This window comes from Urocitellus parryii, chromosome 1 (genome assembly GCF_045843805.1).
Source record: "Urocitellus parryii isolate mUroPar1 chromosome 1, mUroPar1.hap1, whole genome shotgun sequence".
NCBI lineage: Eukaryota > Metazoa > Chordata > Mammalia > Rodentia > Sciuridae > Urocitellus > Urocitellus parryii.
The window spans coordinates 5,904,475-5,922,706 of record NC_135531.1 but is presented as its reverse complement, the minus strand read 5'-3'; the positions used below and the strand labels follow the sequence as shown (position 1 = coordinate 5,922,706).

Here is an 18,232-nt window from a genome sequence, read left to right as displayed (position 1 = left end):
CACTGTATTCAGATTTTAAAGGAAAAAGCGTGCTCTCGATCCAGAGATTGTCCTGAGTATTGACCAGGTAACTCCTCCAGTAAGCAGTTTAAGATAAAACTGAACCCAGCTGGCACACCAGTGTGGTAAATGAGCTCAAGTGCCTTTTACATAAATGATGCTGAAGAGTTTTGAAAATTGTTACTTCCTGGAATTGCTCCTCCGCACATTTTCCCAAGAAGTATCTGTAATTCGGGAGTATTTTAGGCTAGAGTTTTGGGCTAAGCACAGTATTTCAATTATGTTGAGGAACTTTACTGGGAATCTCTGGCAAACACTTTTACAAACCTTTACAGTGCAGGTGGCAGCAGAAGAGACCTCATCACACGGTTCAGTTGCGTTTCATTGATTTTTATGGAGGATCCTGGCGACAAACTTCAAAGTTTTCACTTGGCAAACCACAAGTCAATCAAAGCAGGAACCATCAGAGGGCCCTACATGGCGGAAAGCCACCCACCACGGACTACAGAGACCCAGAGGAGCCCTGACAGCCCCAGGCAGAGACCATGCGAGCACACGACAAGCGTTCCACAGAAAGACATTTATTGGGTTTCAAGGCTTGCTTTCCAAATCGTTTTTCCAATTGGGGCAGTGCCTCTAGATGGTTTGACTCATGCACTCACCATTCTTCTGGAACCAAACTAAGATCGATGCTAAACATTTTATTTTATTTTATGGCACATGCATTTTGATTTCCCTCCTTCTGAGGATTACAGGACAGGATAACTCTAGAAAGAGGACCCTCGGCAGTCTCACCGTGAATTGCGCCGATGGCCTGAAAGTGGACATGATATTCAGTTAGCATCCTACCATTGACAAGGTGTCAACAACATTCATGACATAGAATCACATTCATGGAGAAGGCAGGCGAGAGGGAGACCCAGCCCATCGGCTTATGGCAGTTTCTATCTCAGCTCCATTCATGTCATGACCAGTGATGGCCCAAGATCTTGAGGTACAGAATGCCTGTGTGTCGACAAGTGGCATAGTTCAACTCTGCGAGAGAAACAGGGTGAGTCGGCAGCGGGAAACCACACCGATCTCCATACGGCCCCCGGGCCCAGGAGGATGGCCTTGCCCCAGACCCTTCCAGCCCTTGCTGCTTGTCTAGCTCCGCTACAACCTCGAGATAGAATCCTGCTTCTATTTGCACCTACGCTCTCTTCAAGTGCTCTGTTTTGATGACGATTATCTGGCCAGCACAGTTTGCTCCCGTTTCTTCTGGAACCCAGCTAAGATCATTTATTGCCTTCCCGAATGTCAACACTCACTGTTGTTTGGCCTTTCCAGTTCACTGGCCATGTTCTCCCGGCCAGATGGGCCCTGGGGATGAGAGACGCCAACACGTGTGAACTGGAGGCTGCAAAAACTGGAAAAATAAGGCCAACAACTGAGAAGCAGAGCCATGGACCATTTTAATGTCTTGGACTTGGCGGGGATCATGCAGGCTGAGCTCAGAGCGCCCCCCTGCAGCTCCCAGGGCCGTTGCGGTCAAGTCCCTGCCTGTGCACCTACTGGCTTTCAGTACAGAATGGGTCACCTCCGTGTCCCCCACACAGTCTGGAATGCCTGTGGCCGCACTGACCCGAAGGTGGGAGGAAGGTGTGTGCTGGAGTGTGGGCCACAGGAACGGCCTAATGACCTCAGGAGGTGCATCATGAAGGACCGGCCACAGCAAGTTGGTGACCTCGCCACTTGCCCCTCTCTGGGATTGTTCCCTTCACTATAGAGTGCATGAAGTGTGGCCAAGGGGCCTCCCAGATGCGGTGGCTCTACCTTCCCTGTGGTCAAGACAGGGTCTTCTTTCCCCAGAAAGAAGGTTCCATTCAAACCTGCTGTTCAGGGGTCTTGATAAAATGATGACATGCAGGCCCTGCACAGGGAGCCAGTGACCGCCATCTCCGCCCTTCAGGGCTCTCTAGGGAAACCCCAGCCGGCCCCATTTCTGCAGCCGCCCTCTCCTTCCCTTTGCCCAGCTGTGGCCCACCCCCGACTCCTCCACCACATCTTCCTGCTGAGGAGTCAGGAAGTCTCAGCCTGCGGTTTCTGCAGGGCAGCTGTGCACGTGTCTCCCTGGCCGCCATTTCCTGTGTGTCCTGAGATGTGCCTTAACTCCTCTGATGGCCCATCTCTAGGAGGGAAGCGGACTGGGTGGAGAGCCAGTGGCTGAGTGAGAATGTAGAGGTCTGGGGATGAAAAGCAAGAATGTAATTACATGATAATTGCATTTTAACCTCTATAATTATTCATTCTGAGCAGGTCTCCAAGTGTGTTCTAATTAAAGCCTGTTATTGTGATATAAATTTCCCGGTACCGTGAAAATAGGGTGTTCAATTCATACAGCAGTCTTTGGTTTCACGAGCACTTCGCCCCCGTCATTTGAGTGGGTCTTGTGGAGTTTATAGCGGAGGAAGCCAGGTGCAGGTGGGTGATGTGACCCGCCAGAACCTCGGGGCCGACTTGGGCTTCAGCCTCTCAATCCCAGGTGTTTTCCCCTGGTCTGTAGGTTGACCTCTCAAAAAATAAAGTTGAATTTTGATAGATGGGATGAACTTGGGAGCTGAAACTGAGGCCTGAAGCCTGGTGTATGTGAGTAATGGATGAGGGAGACTGTGTCCCTCCTGCAGCACTGGGTCATGTGAGGGATGGGTAACAGGCCCGCTGATAAGTTCCTCAGAGCCTCCCCTTGGCCTTGGAAGGCCTTGGAGAACACGCCCAGGAACCAGGCTGTCACTGTCAAGGCCTGGCCCCGGGAGTGGGGGGGGCTATGGGAGGGGCAGAGATTTGGGAGCTGGGGAAGCATCAGAGTTGGTATTTTTCTCTTCCTTTGGATCTGCAGCCTCTGGCTTGATTTGCGTTATAGCTGATTAATGGACAATGTGAGATGTGAACGTCTCCTTCCAGTGATCACCTTGCCGTCTGTCTGAAGAGGGACCCATTTTTTGGCTTTGTGGGAACATAACCCCAGGACACAGGGCATAAGTCTCCTCTCCCACTGGGTCCACAGGTGGGCATCTCCTGCAGAGGGGAAGAGTGAGGCTCCTGGCCAAGGTGTGAATAGCCAAGATATGATAGGACCAGAGTGCGGTGGACACAGGGTCCCCTAGTGTCCTGCCATGATGCAGGATGCCAGATAGGGACTCACAGCAATAGGCATGTTTTACGTTGCCACTGCTTTGAAATTTTGGAATTCTTTCTATTTAAATGAAAAATTGCTTTTCTTTCACTGAAGAATTGATTTCTTCTGTAGGTTTCCAGCAAACATAATGGAAAGGCTGAGCAAAGTAACCCAAATTCCAGGTGCACTGAACGGCTGAGATTGAGCTGCACGTCTCCCTGCCTCGCTGTGGGCAGTAATGGAGCCCACGGGGGTGGTGGCATGTCCCCTGGCAGCACCTTCCTGTCCTGCTTACCTGGACACAATGGCGGACACATTTTCCAATCAGCTGATAAAAAATAAATTGATCCAGCCTTGGATAAATATTTTTTCCAAAAAAAAAAAAAAAAAGGAAGTTGCTTTCAATTTCACATTACCTGGAAATTGCTAAACTCAAGTGCTTTCCTGAGCTGAGAAGAGGTCTCTGCCCTAGGTCTTCAATGCCCATGGAGTAATTCCATCCCAACCAGCAGTCCCAGGGGCCAAAGACCATCAGCCCCTCACTGGTTCCAGCTTGGAGAATTCCACGTTGGGGATCAGAGAGGTCAGGCTGCAAGGCACTGTCATCGAGTTTCCTGACCACGGCCGCTCTCAGGGAACCTGAGCTTGAGGTCAGGCCTTCTCAAGTGGGTCACTGTAGCCTGGCAGCTGCATTTGTGTATTCGGGGCAAATAAGGAAGGGTAAGGAAATAAGAACAACCATAAAGGACAGATTTGGTTGATCCCCAGTCACTCTGCGAGGAGCAGACCTTGTTGTTTGAGGCGAAGCCTCTCTGGTCTCCAAAACCCTTGAACAAAGAGAACAGCGACCCGAGAGTCAAAACTGCCTGAAGAGTCGTTCGCAACCGTCCAGAAGTGGGCTCTTCTTGTCCCGCGGGAGGCTTGGGTCTGACCCAGACGTCCCTGGTGCTTTCAGTTTAGATTCTCCTCATCTCCCTGGCTGCCCCTTGGGACTGTTTCCACCTGTTAGATTTTTGCAAAGACTGTGGGTTCCTAAGACTGCATTTCCTGGCTGTGAGCTGTGGCTCCTGAAGTACAAGTTTTGGTGTTTGCAGTCTTTGGAATATTCACATTTGACAAAGCAGATGAAATATTTTAAATGGAAGCCTAGCTCACAATGATTGGATTCTTGAGTCAGTGTGTCAGGTATGCATGATTTTATTTAAAATGTGTCCAATCAGATTTTCCACTTGGAATGAACATTTTTTACCTCTTTCCGCAAGTTATTATAAACAGTATTTCCTCATTTCATGGAGTTTCTTAGAAAGTTCTAAGTAACTTAACAGAAGAGAAAAATGGAACGGCGGGAGATTAAATGACAGGAGGTTTACACCACACGAGGTGCCCGCGTCTCAACCGTGGGGGACACACATGTGACTACTTGGGGAGGAAACAGACCCGGCCATGCAAGTCAGGTGCGATCCCGTGGTCTCCCCGTCACTAGCAAGCAGTCCACCGAGTCAGATGATTGCATGAGTGGGAGACTGTCTTTGCTCTGGTGGCAGGAGCACGAACACGCTGCTGCCGCGGGTGGGAGTGTCTCCTCGTCTCTGCCAACACCACTGTCTCTGTCACTGCTCTGAGCCCCAGGGGGTGCACCTGGCGTGCGTTTGCAGCGTCCCTGTCTCTCATGGAATGGCACTGGTTTATCTGGAACAGCAGCACACCACACAATCAGCATAGAGAGCACAAGTAACCAAGTGGGCGGTTTTAATCACTAGAACCTGGCAATGTTAAATTGTTTTCATGAGCCGAAGGTCAGAGCATGGATGAGGTCTAAATGATGTCACAGCAGACCAGAGGCCACAGAAAGAAAGACATGTCTTCAGGTTGTGTTGACCTGCCAGGAAGAGAGACACAGACACAGGGCACAGCAAACAGGGGCCGGCCGGCCGCAGTGCGAGGTGCTCCTAGGAAACAGGAATGCGCCGTTTACATGGGGCTGGAGCTGGCGAGCACCGAGGCTCCCGCCTGCTTGCTGGAGCTGCTGGCATGGGAAGAAGCTAAGGGCCAGGTGCCGGGAGGGCGGGGACGGGCGGGCTGGGGAACGTCACCATCTCGACATGTGTTCTAAAGCGCTTAGAGATGATCATTCATTTATCATGGAAACCTAACCCCTTCTCTCTGTGAATACACTTGTTCATAAATAACTTCAACGTCTCCTTGGCATTCAGGGTGCAGTTCTGGCTGGAGTAGAAAAGGATGGAGGGTGTGCAGCGTGGGGAGGAGAGGTCAGGGAGTCGGTGCGAGTGGACACGGGCGGGCGGTCAGCCGTCAGACACGGGCGGGGTGACCCAGCCGTATTTTTCGTGAGTCTTCACCAAGCTCTTAAAGGTGGCCTCGGCCTCCTTGCGACTGAAGGACTTTTTGGACTTGCCGGCTTTTCTGCAGATCCGTCCCTGCGTGAGATGAGAAGAGAGAGCAGGTTAGAACTTCAGCTGTCCTTCTGTCTCCCATCAGCTCTGCCTAAAACGCGGGAGGTCGTGGGACTTTCTGAATCAAGGTGACCTCGTGGCCATCAGCGGGGTGGGGCCTCTCGGCCGGGCAGACACAGAGCCAGGGCTGGCAGACCTGTCTTCACAGACCACAGCCTTGGCCTCCCTGAGTGTGCTCGCTCCAGGAGGCAGGAAGCCGGCCTCTGCCCTCATCCCCAAGATGGCTGGCAGGACCAGCCGTGTGGGGCGAGCGTCCACTGGGAACCCAACCGTCCCCCTCTAAGGCGAATGGGCGGAAGGCTGTGAATTCTGACTTCCGATTCCTCTCTGATAGCCGTGGGGGTAGTCACCTTGTGTACAGGTGCATTTGCATATTCACAGAAGTATCTGAAAGCTCTGGCTTTTAAAATCAAGCAGTGAGCTCCTGTCACTCATGCTGTGTGTATTACACAGCTGGGAGGTAGGTGAGGGGCAGGGGACAGGTCACCTCCCTGGCAGTGGCCAGTGAGTGCTGGTCTGAGGACTGAGAAGCTGGCTCTGCCGCGGGTGAGGGTCTTGAACCTCCTCAGGTGGCACAAGAAGGCTCTAGACTGTAAGAGAGGAACTGGGACAGAGTCTTGGAGAGCCCCCAGGGCACAGAGCACAGCAAAGGCAAGAGCACACAAGACAACCAGCATCCAGGGCAGGGCCTAGACGGACCTGCTGGGGCCCTCGTATTCCAGCCTCAGTTATTCCTGAAACAGCCTCGTGATGGAGAATCACCTGAATCGCCCCCCCCCCCCCCCGGCCTCATGGGTTCCTCTGCTCCCCCTGAGCCTGGAGTAGGCTTAGGCTTTCCTGGGGATCTGCTCCTTTCCCAAGTGTCTCATGCAAGCCTTTCACACATGGGGCAGAAACATCTCGAAAGATCTGGCTGCATTTCAACAACTAACAAGTGCCTTCTAATGATTACTGACTACCTCCTGCTGTTTATGGAGCTTTACTAAAGGCAGAGCTCTCTGAACAGGCCCACTGTGTTCCCAGTTGTCATGCTGTTTGCAGCAGCACAGCTGGGCTCACGGTGGTGCCTTGAGCGGAACCAGGCCTCAGCACCCCCACCTCCTACACCATACTGCAGCCTGCCGCCCGGGACAGCCACTGTGGGCCGCACCGCCCGGTCCCTGTGGCTGGAGGCAGGAGTGTCTCCCAACCTTAGCTCTCTGACAGTCCACAGTGGGAGAAGCTGGGCGAACCTCCGAATCCTCTGGCAAATGGTGCCCACACCTGAGGCCCGGGGGACACAAGGCCGTCGTGCCCGTCTGACTTAGGGCTGGGGCTCCTTTTCGTCAGTGGGCACACTGCACGATCCCTGGCTGGGGGGCAGAAGTCCAGGTGAGGTGTGCTGCCCTGAGTGGGCAGCCCTCTCACTCTGTCCATCTGCCATCGGGAAGGGACACCTTGGAAAGGGCGGCTGAGTTCACATCATCTGCACCCACCGCAGGAAGGAGCAGGGAGAGGAGAGGACAGGCAGTCACCGGCTACGACTGCTGGAAGGCCCTCGTCCTCGCAGTACGACTCCTGGTTTTGATTTCCTCACTCTGTCCCTCGCTGTCTGCTGCATCGTCAGTGACAGAGGGGACTGCTGAGAGCTACCACGTTCATGACCGTCACCTCCACGTGCGGAGATGGGCCCCAGCTGGCTTCATTAAACACTCGAGGCACATCTTTCTAGGGACCCTGGTGACAATGCACGTGTCCCGCGAGAGCTGGTAGCCAGGGCTGGAGTTTTGGGGTGAAGCGCGTGTTTTCAGCGCCTCTTTCTTCTCTCCAACGCTGAGTGTGTGGTGTGACTCGGGGGTTGTGAGCAGAAGGCACCTGGACCAGCTGGTCTGGGTGGCCAGAGGCAGGAGTGTTCCCTAAAAAGCAGAGTGACCTCGGGGCATCCTATCACGTTTCGCAGAACGTCCACCTGGCCTGTCCTTCATGAAAGTCCCAGCTCTTACTAGAAGCAGCAGAGAAACCCCCAAAGGAACAGGCCAGCTCGGTCGCCTTTTCTTCTCGGGGAATCACGAACAGAAAGCCCAGGGCTCTGTCAGTTCAGCACGGGAGACAGCGGCTGTCCTGGGCCAGGGGTTGGACGCCTCCCTCCTCTAAGCCTTCCCTGGGGAACCCCCAGCTCCCAGTGCTCCCCGCACTCCCAGTTCACAGACCCCTCTTCACCGACATCCATCTGACCTCACTGGAGGGGCCATTCCAACATCGCACACCATGTCCCCACTCGGTAGGGTGGCTGAGCTGTTCCTGTTGAGCTGTTCCTCATGCCCAGGGCACAAGAGGACACCTGGCCTCAGTCCCTGAGCTGCTGCTGGCGTGCGGGGACTCTCCTTCTTGCTTTACACATGGCCTCCTGAAACTTGGTCTTTTGGGGATTGAAGTGTGGTCAGTACCCGCTGCAGCATCACCGTGCTCAGGAGGAGAGTGGACTTGCAGACCAGCACGCTGTCGCCTCCTCTCCCACCTCGGGTCTCACTGAGCTCAGGTCAGGGACCAGCCCAGGACACTTCCCTGTGGGAGCTCCTGCCCTCCGCCCACCCGCTGTGCTCAAGGCTGACAGGAAATTCCTGCCCTGCAGCGGCTGGCCACCACCCAGAGTGGGAAGGCTGCTCTCGGAGCCCTCTCAGGAGCCCTCTCAGCATGGGACTGTGCCTCCTCAGCCTCAGAGTCCTGTCCCGTGCAGAGGCCTCCCGGCTGCACCTGTCTGAGGGACCGATGGGGCAGCTTTACCCCGAGCTCTCATTCTCCCTTTTGGGGTCAGCCGCTGTACTCAGTACGAAGACATTTCTCTTCAGCCATGAGTCTCCGTCCCGGGCTGGTCCACCCACTCCGTGCCGGGTGCCAGGAGGCAAAACCAGGCTGCCTTGGGGGCCACGCGGGGACAGGCGGATGGATGTACTGCAGCCGCTAGGGCTGACCTCTGGGCTGGGAGGCTTGGTGGTGGGTGGTCCTGGGCAGGGCACAGGGGAACCCATGCCTGGCCTCGCTGGCCAGATGCCAGGGCACCCCTGAGCCGTGACAGTAAACTTGTCTTAACCATGTCACATGCTCCCACAGGAGGGAGCCCCTGGCACACGGGGCAAAGATGCCCATGAGCCAGGCTTTTTATTTTTTAAGCTATCATGGAGGGTGGCATCTTTTCATTAAATCTACTTTTATTCTGCCTTCTTGAAAAAGCAAAAGATTTCTGTCTTTTAATGTGGATATTGTGATTCTATATATTTGGTCCCCAAAATGTCTTCAGGCAAATCCAATCTATTGTGTTTACATGTTTAATCTCAGCCTTTTAAATCGTGTCCATTTCCAGTGGTCCATATTCATGTATCCAAACCTATATTCTCACTTGATTAGATTTTTCTTTTATTTTCCTTGCAAACATACCCTCTTGGTATTTCTGTGTTTCACTTGCCTGTGAATTACAGGGGTAGGCTCCCTAGAAACAGTTGAAACTTCCAGACTCCTTGTAAAGATTTGAGGTCCCCGAGTGCGGTTCCTGAGCCTGGATGGCGGAGCGGCGGCTGGTGGTGAAGCCGTGGTAGTTCAGCCCCCAGCAGCCTGCCCGGCGCCATTCCACACAAGGGCCATGCGCATTGCAGACTCCCCATCCCACAGGACCTGGGGAGCAACCTGGAGCCTTAGAAGGCAGCGCACAGTGGTGCTGCAAGGAGGTGCCCTTTGGAAGACACTGGGATCCCTTTAAGGGTGTCCGTAAAAGCCCATGTGTGTGGACATAGTGGTGACATTCAGACAGCAAGGACGGAAGAAAGTGTGTCTGCAGCGCACTGACCAGGGACCAGAGCCCAGCAGTGGCCTTGCTGAGTAGAGGGAGCCCTGGGTGCATGTGCCAGGTGGAGGGCAGCAGCCTCCACCTTCAGGCTGGGGGGCTTGGTGCCTGTCACCAGGACTGTGCCCAGCAGCAGCCCACCCTGAGGAGAGGAGCAGGGTCACGAGGATGAGGCCCATGGGCTGCCTGGAGCAGCTTGGCTTCTGTCCACAGTCCAACTCCCAGAGGTCGCAGAGCCCATCGCCTCCGCAGGGTGTCGCTGACCCAGGCTGAGTGCATTCCAGCAGGTGAGTTGCCATGGGCAGCTTTGCACACGGCCCAGGGCAGCAGAATTCCAGCCCAGCCTCAGGGCTTGCTGGGAATCGGAGCTTCCATTAGGTGACTTACCACAGGCTACGGCAGAGCTGGGGTTCCCACCTGGGTCACCCACAAGACCCCGTCAGAACCAAAAGAGAGTCACGGCTGGGTCTGTGGAGCCTGGGGGCCGCACTGGCCTGGGGGCCACCCCGGGAAGGCCAGCCTTCCTGCTCTCACCCCTCCCCACGGGTTCCTTGGCTGGTGCCTGGCGGAAGGAAGCCCCCGCCCAGCACGACTCTGGTTTCTCTCACTATTGAGGCGTCCATGTCCCCCACCAACACAATCCTCCAAAAGTTTCAGATTGAAATATTCAACCTGTAAAATCTATGCAAATATTCCAACGTTCAGAAGTTTCTGGAATTGGAGGCACTTCTGGTCCCAAGCGTCTTGGATGTCAACCTGCATCTTTTTGGAGGACACCGCTCTACCCACGACAGGAGGGAGGCTCCCTAGAGAGCTCTGCTCCCCGTCCTGTGGGTGAAAGGGCTTCGGGTCAGGTTCCTTTGGGGATGAGTCATTTGGGAGGTGTGATGGCCAGACGGGTTTGGTGGCTTGTCCAGGACGTTAGGTTATTGTCATGGTCCAGAGAAGGTGGCTGAGGGCCTGGGAGAGGTGGGTGAGGAGAGTCCAACTGAGGCCCAGTAGAACCACCACCCAGCTGTTTCAGGACATTGCTTATCTTCAGGGCAAAGTCAGAAAATAGTGTCCAGATGCAAAGCTGCTCCTCTAAAGAGGAAAAGTCCCTTGGGAGAACATTCTAGGACTTTTCATTAAGATGTTAACCACAGATTCTACATTATCATCTCTAAAATATTTTCCTAATTAGTAGCCAACCCATGTATTGTTTCTTAAATTTGTAAAATCTCAGGATGACAAAACCAGCATCGAAGTTTGGGCCAGCAAACCAGTTTTGTCTAAATTTTGATAATGCTCATTAAAAAAAAAAAAAGTAAAGCCACTCCCTTCAGTACTATGACAACAAGTCCTCAAGCCCTGGCAGCACTGAAGGCACGGTTCCCAGATGCTCACAAAACATGAGCGTCTCCCCCTACGCCTGAAAGAAAGTTCTAGCAATTGTCAAATCTGCTTTGAAACAGATGGCATTTCTTGGAGGAAGCCAGCAGAAAAAGGAACTTTTTTCTAAAAATATAAATGACGGCAAATGATTATTTTAAAAAATTGTTTTTGGAGGTTCCATCAATTCTCACAATTTTGCTTAAGCGGCTGGACCCCAGGGGGTTTCTTTAGAAGGCACCTCAGTGGGTGGAGTGACAGCCAGGGGCCACTGAAGGCCAATGAGGTGCGCAGCAGGCCAGGCAGGGCTCTCAGGATGGGATGAGCCCTCCGGCCCAGCTCACCAGGGCAACCCTGGGCCGTCACCAGCCCCAGATGACAGCCGAGGAAACGGGGACACGGACATGGATAAGATGGCTGGGAGCGGGGTCAGCGCCGGAGCGTCTGGCTTTGGAGGCCATCTGAGCCCAAGGTCAGGCCAGCCCTCAGAAGCAGGAGCAGGGTCGCTGATGGAAGAGAAGGTGACAAGACAGTGATGCCCCACACCCTGCAGCTGCCAGGCTTCTGCCTTGCGCGCAGCACTCTCCCCCACCAGGGGATTCCTTCCGCCCCTCTGTCCCCTCTTTCCGACTTGTGACTCCCACGTGCACCCTGTGGTTTACCACAGCTTGCGTACACCTTGAGCCTGTCAGGACATTGACTGGGCCTTTGTCTCCCAGCCTTTGGGCCCCGCCACGGAGCCTGGACCTCCACACGCCCGGACTGATTCTCAGGGCCTGGCAGGCGCACCCTCCCGGGAAGGCTCTGTCCGCTCAGGTCCCCATGCTGAGATAATGGCAATCTGTGTCTTTCAGAATGCAAAAGGAAGATGCCCAGCCAAGGACACTGTGTTCCGTTTTCAAGGCTAAAACATCTATTTAGCACAAAACTGCCCCTCCTCCTGTGTTTTCTCCTTCAGAGACAATGCTGCCTGATCATGGAGGGTTCTAGAAATGTTCCCTGAGCACACCCCCACTGTCACGGGCGACTTGTGGGAGGACGCAGACAGGCACCAGTGCGTTTCCTTGAACACTGTGCTCCTGCACACGTTAGTGCCATTAGCCTGCAAGCCCACTCTCCCGGTGTCACCCTGACCCAAGATGGCGCTGCCCAATCCCACACTCTGACTGTTTGCAAGGAACAAGGCATTTTCCTGTCTAGCCTGACCTCTTGGCTCAGAATCTGGGCCAACCCTCTCTGTACGCTTGGTCTTCCTTCGGGCACCAGGCTTTTCTTTCGTATTGGATCAGATTTTGAAAGGGAAGAAACTCAGGCTTCCCCACGGAGCCTCCCCACGGAGCCTCCCCACGGAGCCTCCCCCACAGCGCTCACCCGCTTTTGCCCCTGCCTCGTTCTTGGTGCTCCCTTCTCACTGTGCCCTCCTGTTCCAGAGAGTGCGACTCTGCTCCATCCAAACTGTGGCCGCCATGACACCAGGGCTACCTCCTACTATCCATGTCACCTTGACTTAGGGCTGGGACCCGGGGTCCCACTCCGTGCTTTCCTGGAGCTGCATGTCAAAAGGTAGCAGGGTGCGCCAACCTTTGTGGGAGAAGCCAGGCCTTGCTCCCGACCAGGGGGACATGCGTCCGAGAGACAGGGAAGCACAGCCCTGCAGAAGGTGGTCAGGGAGACGAGATGCTCTGAAAGTGACCCCCTCTCCACGTTCCAGACAGACAGCATCTTGGCCGACAGGGACCGCTCTTCCCCATGTGTGGGACACACTCCACCTGCAGCCCTGAGCTCCTCTGCCGTGTGCTGTTGATTGGATGGCTGTCCATCATCAGGCAATCAGACACCTCCTTATTTCACGACTCCCATTGTTTAGTTCCCTTAATGCAGGTAAGAGTTATGACAATGTCTTTGAAGGGAAACACCCCCCACAATGAAGGAGCCAAGAAAGCACCAGGTAACATGACAGGAGAGGGTGCTGGGTAATTAATCTGTCAGACGGAGGGCAGCCATACCGTGCTCTCTACCCTTGCTAGCTGGAGCTCCGTGAGTTTGACAAGAAAACCCGAATGTGGTTCTTCTGGAGAAATCCCATGGAGAGAGACGCAAGCCTTTCGCAGACAACCAGGGTGACATATGCATGGAACACTCACTCTGGACACGGTTCCCGGCTGCAAGGAGCAGGTCTTCCTAGCACTTGGGGTGACATTTCACGGCTTCATTTCCCAAGTGATGGGACTTGTAATGACAGAGAAAGTTCACGTGGCATATTGCAGCACAGGAGTTGACACGTGCAAAAAGAACTTCTGCAGCATTAAACAAATAAAGCTGATGAGATTCTGGAATCCGTGGAGGTTTTGGGATATGTTTTTGGGAGAAATTGAAGAGTGAAAATGTTATGAATTGGGCACAAACTACATAAAATACATATTATTTTTCATAACAGTCTGTTTTGCTGTCAAAACACGGCAACAAGACTCTGTGGATTATTTACTTCACCTACTTTACGACTCTACTGTTTTTTTCAAGAGGAGCAGAGCCTTAAAGATGTGAAATTTCACTTCTTCCCACGACTTGCTCAACAGCGGCTGCCTGGCTCTAACGGGAGGGCTTCTGGGGACAGAGCAGGGTGACTTGAGTTTGGTTTTCTCTCCCCAGACATCTGGTACCAATGGAACTCCTGCTGTGGGGAGGGAAGGAAGCCTCCTAGAATAGCCCAGGATAGCTGCTGTTTGCACAGAGTCACGAGACTGTCAGAGGTTCGCTTGGTCTTTGATCCATCACACCATGTTTGGAACACTGGGCATTCCCAGCTTCAGCCTCCGCCACTCACATGAAGACCGTTTTACTCACCCTGACAGACACTTGCACCAGGCAGCCACTGCCCTCTCCAGTGGACACAGCTAAAGTCCAGCTCACACACTTTCTGCCCCAAACACTGCTTTTCTAACTCTCCTACTGTGAACAAAGCCAAACCAGCTTCCGGCCAACCATTTCTCCAAAGCCTGTGATGCCATCAAGAGCCTGCTGGGGGCTGCTCCAGGGTCTTGGGTTTGGAGGGGTAGGGTTAGCAGGGACTCCACCCACAGCTGTCCTGGTGGGGGACACCGGGTGGACTTCAGTCTCCCCTCAGCCCACAGAGCAGCAGCAAGTCTGCAGGGGCTGACTTCAGCGTGAAGGACTGAGCCTCAAGCCACTTGCTGAGAACCTGCTGTGATGGAAAACACTGTAGGTCCAAGATGGTGGCCCTGACTTCATCACACAGAGAGGAGGCCATGGCTAGGGCTAGGCTTGGTCTGTGAGGCCCTGTGGGCTGGGTGGGAAGGGGGAGTGGAAAGGAGCAGGTGAACAGGGGTGGTAACAGGTAGAGGTAGACAGGTGGAGGTGGGCAGGTGAAGGTGGACGGGGGGAGGTGGGCAGGTGGAGATAGGTAGAGGTAGACAGGCGGAGGTGGGCAGGTGGAGGTGGACAGGGAGAGGTGGGCAGGTGGAGGTGGGCAGGGAGAGGTGGGCAGGTGGAGGTGGACAGGGAGAGGTGGGCAGGTGGAGGTGGGCAGGGAGAGGTGGGCAGGTGGAGGTGGACAGGGGGAGGTGGGCAAGTGAAGGTGGGCAGGTGGAGGTGGACAGGGGGAAGTGGGCAGGTGGAGATAGACAGGTAGAGGTAGACAGGTGGAGGTGGGCAGGTGGAGGTGGACAGGGAGAGGTGGACAGGTGGAGGTGGGCAGGTGGAGGTGGACAGGGGGAGGTGGGCAAGTGGAGGTGGACAGGGGGAAGTGGGCAGGTGGAGGTGGACAGGGGGAAGTGGGCAGGTGGTGATAGACAGGTAGAGGTAGACAGGTGGAGGTGGGCAGGTGGAGGTGGACAGGGAGAGGTGGACAGGTGGAGGTGGGCAGGTGGAGGTGGACAGGGGGAGGTAGGCAGGTGGAGGTGGACAGGGGGAAGTGGGCAGGTGGAGATAGACAGGTAGAGGTAGACAGGTGGAGGTGGGCAGGTGGAGGTGGAAAGGGGGAGGTGGGCAGGTGGAGGTGGACAGGGGGAGGTGGGCAGGTGGAGGTGGACAGGGGGAGGTGGGCAGGTGGAGGTGTACAGGGGGAGGTGGGTAAGGAGAGGTGGACAGGTACTCATCTGTCTGAGGTAGCACTGTGGCCATCACTTCCCTCCTCTGGGGGGGAGGACTGTAAGTGGCTCCATTTGGAGGGTCCACCCTCCTGCTCCTGATCTCTCTAGAGTGGCCTAGCCCCCAAGGACATGGGAACCCTCATGTGACCAAGGCCTTCAGCATCCATGTTGGCCACCGGTCCCAGGATCCAGGTGGAGGCCACCCCAGGATGGCTGAGGTGGAGGTGGGAATTCGTGAGTCCCTGGAGTTGGGGTTGCTGGTTTAAGCAGAAGGGGCACTTCCACCTCTCTATACCTAGGGGGCCGCTCCTGCCCTTGTGAGCAGCAGACCCTGTGATGGCAGTAGTTGCCAACACTGATGGTGCACCTCTATGCCTCCCAACAACCTTCTCCTGCTGGAGGTATGGATTACTGAGCAGTGGGCAGTGCTGATGGACAGGCTGATGGCATCCGGTGCAGCCACGGGGACCCAGTGCTGCCACAGGCACCTGCTGCTCTCCAGCACTTTCACCAACATTACCCCGTAAGTCTTGAGTTTTGTCTGCTGGAGAACGCTGCACGTGGCCCCCGCACCCCTGGACCATCGTCCATCAACAGTTCCTAAGAAGCACCGCCCCCTCGCAGCTCCTGTCTGAGGCAGCAGGGACACAGCAACCCCGGGAGCTGAGTGAGGGCACACCCCGAACTCAGTCCAGGGCAGGATGTTTTTCACCCTGTGGGAAAATTAAACCTTTAAATGCTGAAAAACTTTTAATAACCCAATACCCACTAAACACATGTGCATTTGCCCTGAGAACACCCTTCTGATTGTTTTGTACAGAGGCTGCTAATGAGGTGCTAATGAGGTGCCAGGGCTGTGGGTGCAGAAGGAAGCATCAACTCAGCGTAAAAATAATGACTCCCTCAGCACATGGTTGGCTCCACACCACCAGCAGGAAGAGGAGTCTGGAGCCAGGACCCCTGAGACTCCAGGTATTCATCCTGAAACCAGGCCGGCGCTCACCTTCCCGATTTCCAGAACCCTGGAGTGCTCTGAGCCGTTTGCGGGGTGTGACAGGTGGCAATCCTTCTCCACTTTACAGCACAAGTGCATTTCCTAAATCCTACTTCTCCGGGGTTTGCAGTGAAACCAGCAGCCATAGCAAGGGCCAGCTCTGGAAAGCAGGGCCACCTCTGGGCTGGGAGTGTCCTTGGCTCCTAGCGGCCCTCCAGCTCTCTCCGCACCTGCTGCCCAGCCTCCAGCAGGCCAGATTCCGTTTCTGCCACAGCACCAGCCAGGACCTTCCTTCCATGACTGGGAGACCTTCTTCCTGCCCTGGCCACCTCTGGGGCTGCCACTCCCTTCACCCCTTCCCCACGCTCCGGCTCCGCTCACACCCGTTTCTGGTTAAATCAGAGCTCTGCGCGCACAGGATCCACACTGCACGGAACTATGAGGGTGTGAATAGGAAAACCTTCGAACCCTTTCAAGGCTTTGAGACGCCACCTCACCCTTGAAAACAGGCTGCTGCTCTGCACATCTTGGTTCTGGTGTACCTGGGCCCAGGTCTTCTATGTTTGCAAGGAAACTGGGCAGAGACACAGCAGGAATTAGCTTGGTCAGTGTTGCCAAAACAAGTTGGGGACCTTTGTGGAAAACGTCATGTTCTATTACCATAAAATAGTTTCAAGATTGTAATCAAGCAAGGAAGCTGATTCTAAATTCACATTTCTAGACTCTAGCTGAAACGCTTAGAAAAGTAAGGGACTGATTCTGTTTGACCTAATAAAATCAGAAAGAGATTTCCTATAGGCAACTGGGATGGCTATTATTACTTTTAGGTCATTACTTTGGGAGATGTTCTGATTTTAATTCTTTAATTTGTACGAAGGCGTACTGCCACAGAGTCTCTGCCTTTTGAGTTAAGGAAGAATTATAACAAGTAGAGAAAAGAATCCAATCATTGATTTTTAGAAGCCTCCCTGGAAACCTTCTGGCACTGTGTATGTCATAGGCCCATACATGTAGAAGAGTGTCAGCCCCATTCTGAGGACTTTCCATGTCCAAGGAGGCGTGACAAGGAGACAGAAGCAGAGGCTGAGGTCACACAAGGTCACGCAGCTGATGCCTATGGGAGCCAGGACCTGAATTCACAGTGCTGGGCTCCAGGGTCCCCCCTGGAGTGGTTATGATAACGGCTTCTAATCATGTGTTACAAGGAAATCTCAAGACTCTGTCACTCCTTACTTGGGTGGGCAGGGATTCATTGTGAACGTCACACAACCACACCCCCAGCAACCACTGTGTGCTCCAGCAGAGGATAAATCTTGAAGAATCATCACCCTTTGATCTGAAGGCCCTTATGCCCCAGCTAGAATTCTGTTATAATTCTAGTCCTCAACCCGGATGTGGGCCCACTGGTAATTATGCAGATGATCAAGTAGATAATTCAGGGCAAATAACTTTCACGGTAGTAGAGGTAGTAAGTGGCCAAATCCCTCCACAACCTAAGCCTGGTGCTCGAATCAGAGTAGTCTCAGGATATAGCAGCACATGGTTGGGATTTTTTAACAGCTGTCCGCCAGGACTTCCCAACCTTATCGGACCACAGAGTACCTGGTTCACACCACACCATGCCGAACTTGTGGTAGTCATTAACAACCTGAGAACATGAACTCATGCGCAACAGGTAACAGGAAGTCACCGATAATGGCAGTGACAGCCTCAGACTGTACGTAAAATATCACGTGCATGGGCCAAGGTCACATCAACCCTACAGTCTCAAAACTCCAGTTAGCATTCCACTTCCGATTACAGTGACCCAACTAATGTTTTTAACAAGGTAAACATGTTGAAACAACTGGAGTTTAGAAGTAAAATCTTTCAGTTTGGCTCCAAGTACTGACACAACATGTTGTTACGATTGCAGCTAACAATTTTGTGGCAGCCTCATTGTGGACACAGAATGTCCACTTATGAGATGTCAAAAGGTGTTGAACAACTCATCAAAACCGCCTTTGTGAAATAAGGGAGAAGTAATCCCAGGTGTCTTTTCTCCATGGACGTAAGAAATTAACTTGATTTTGTTATCTTGATATTTACATGGGTTTGCAGTAAGATTAAAAGACGTCAAAAATCTAGCTTATTCTGTCTTCATATTTAAAACTGCAAAACAGTTTTGCTCTGGTTTTGTTTGCCTGCCTCTGACATTACTGAGTGTTTTTCTGAGGCACTGAGATGCAACATTACGTTAACTTTGTTATTTTCAGATGAGAGAATTACCCACACAGAAAATCACAAAGACTCAGCTATTTTGGGGACCTT

The 18,232-nt window shown here is 53.6% G+C and overlaps 1 protein-coding gene across 2 annotated transcripts in view; it reads right to left on the bottom strand.

Annotated features, from left to right (window-relative positions):
- Positions 1 to 578: 578 nt before the first annotated feature.
- The window catches only part of Ube2ql1 (ubiquitin conjugating enzyme E2 QL1), a 39,882-nt gene continuing 22,228 nt past the window's right edge, over positions 579 to 18,232 (bottom strand). The window contains exons 2-3 of one of the 2 annotated variants that reach the window (XR_003301569.2): positions 2,354 to 5,595; positions 579 to 2,225 (exon numbers count right to left, since the gene is read on the bottom strand). Coding sequence is in view for 1 of the 2 variants with exons in the window: in XM_026397070.2 (XP_026252855.1) it covers positions 5,464 to 5,595 (132 nt within the window). In the remaining variant the exon portion in view is untranslated. Of the gene's footprint in view, positions 5,596 to 18,232 lie in introns of both variants that reach the window. The other variant, XM_026397070.2, reaches the window with a different exon arrangement.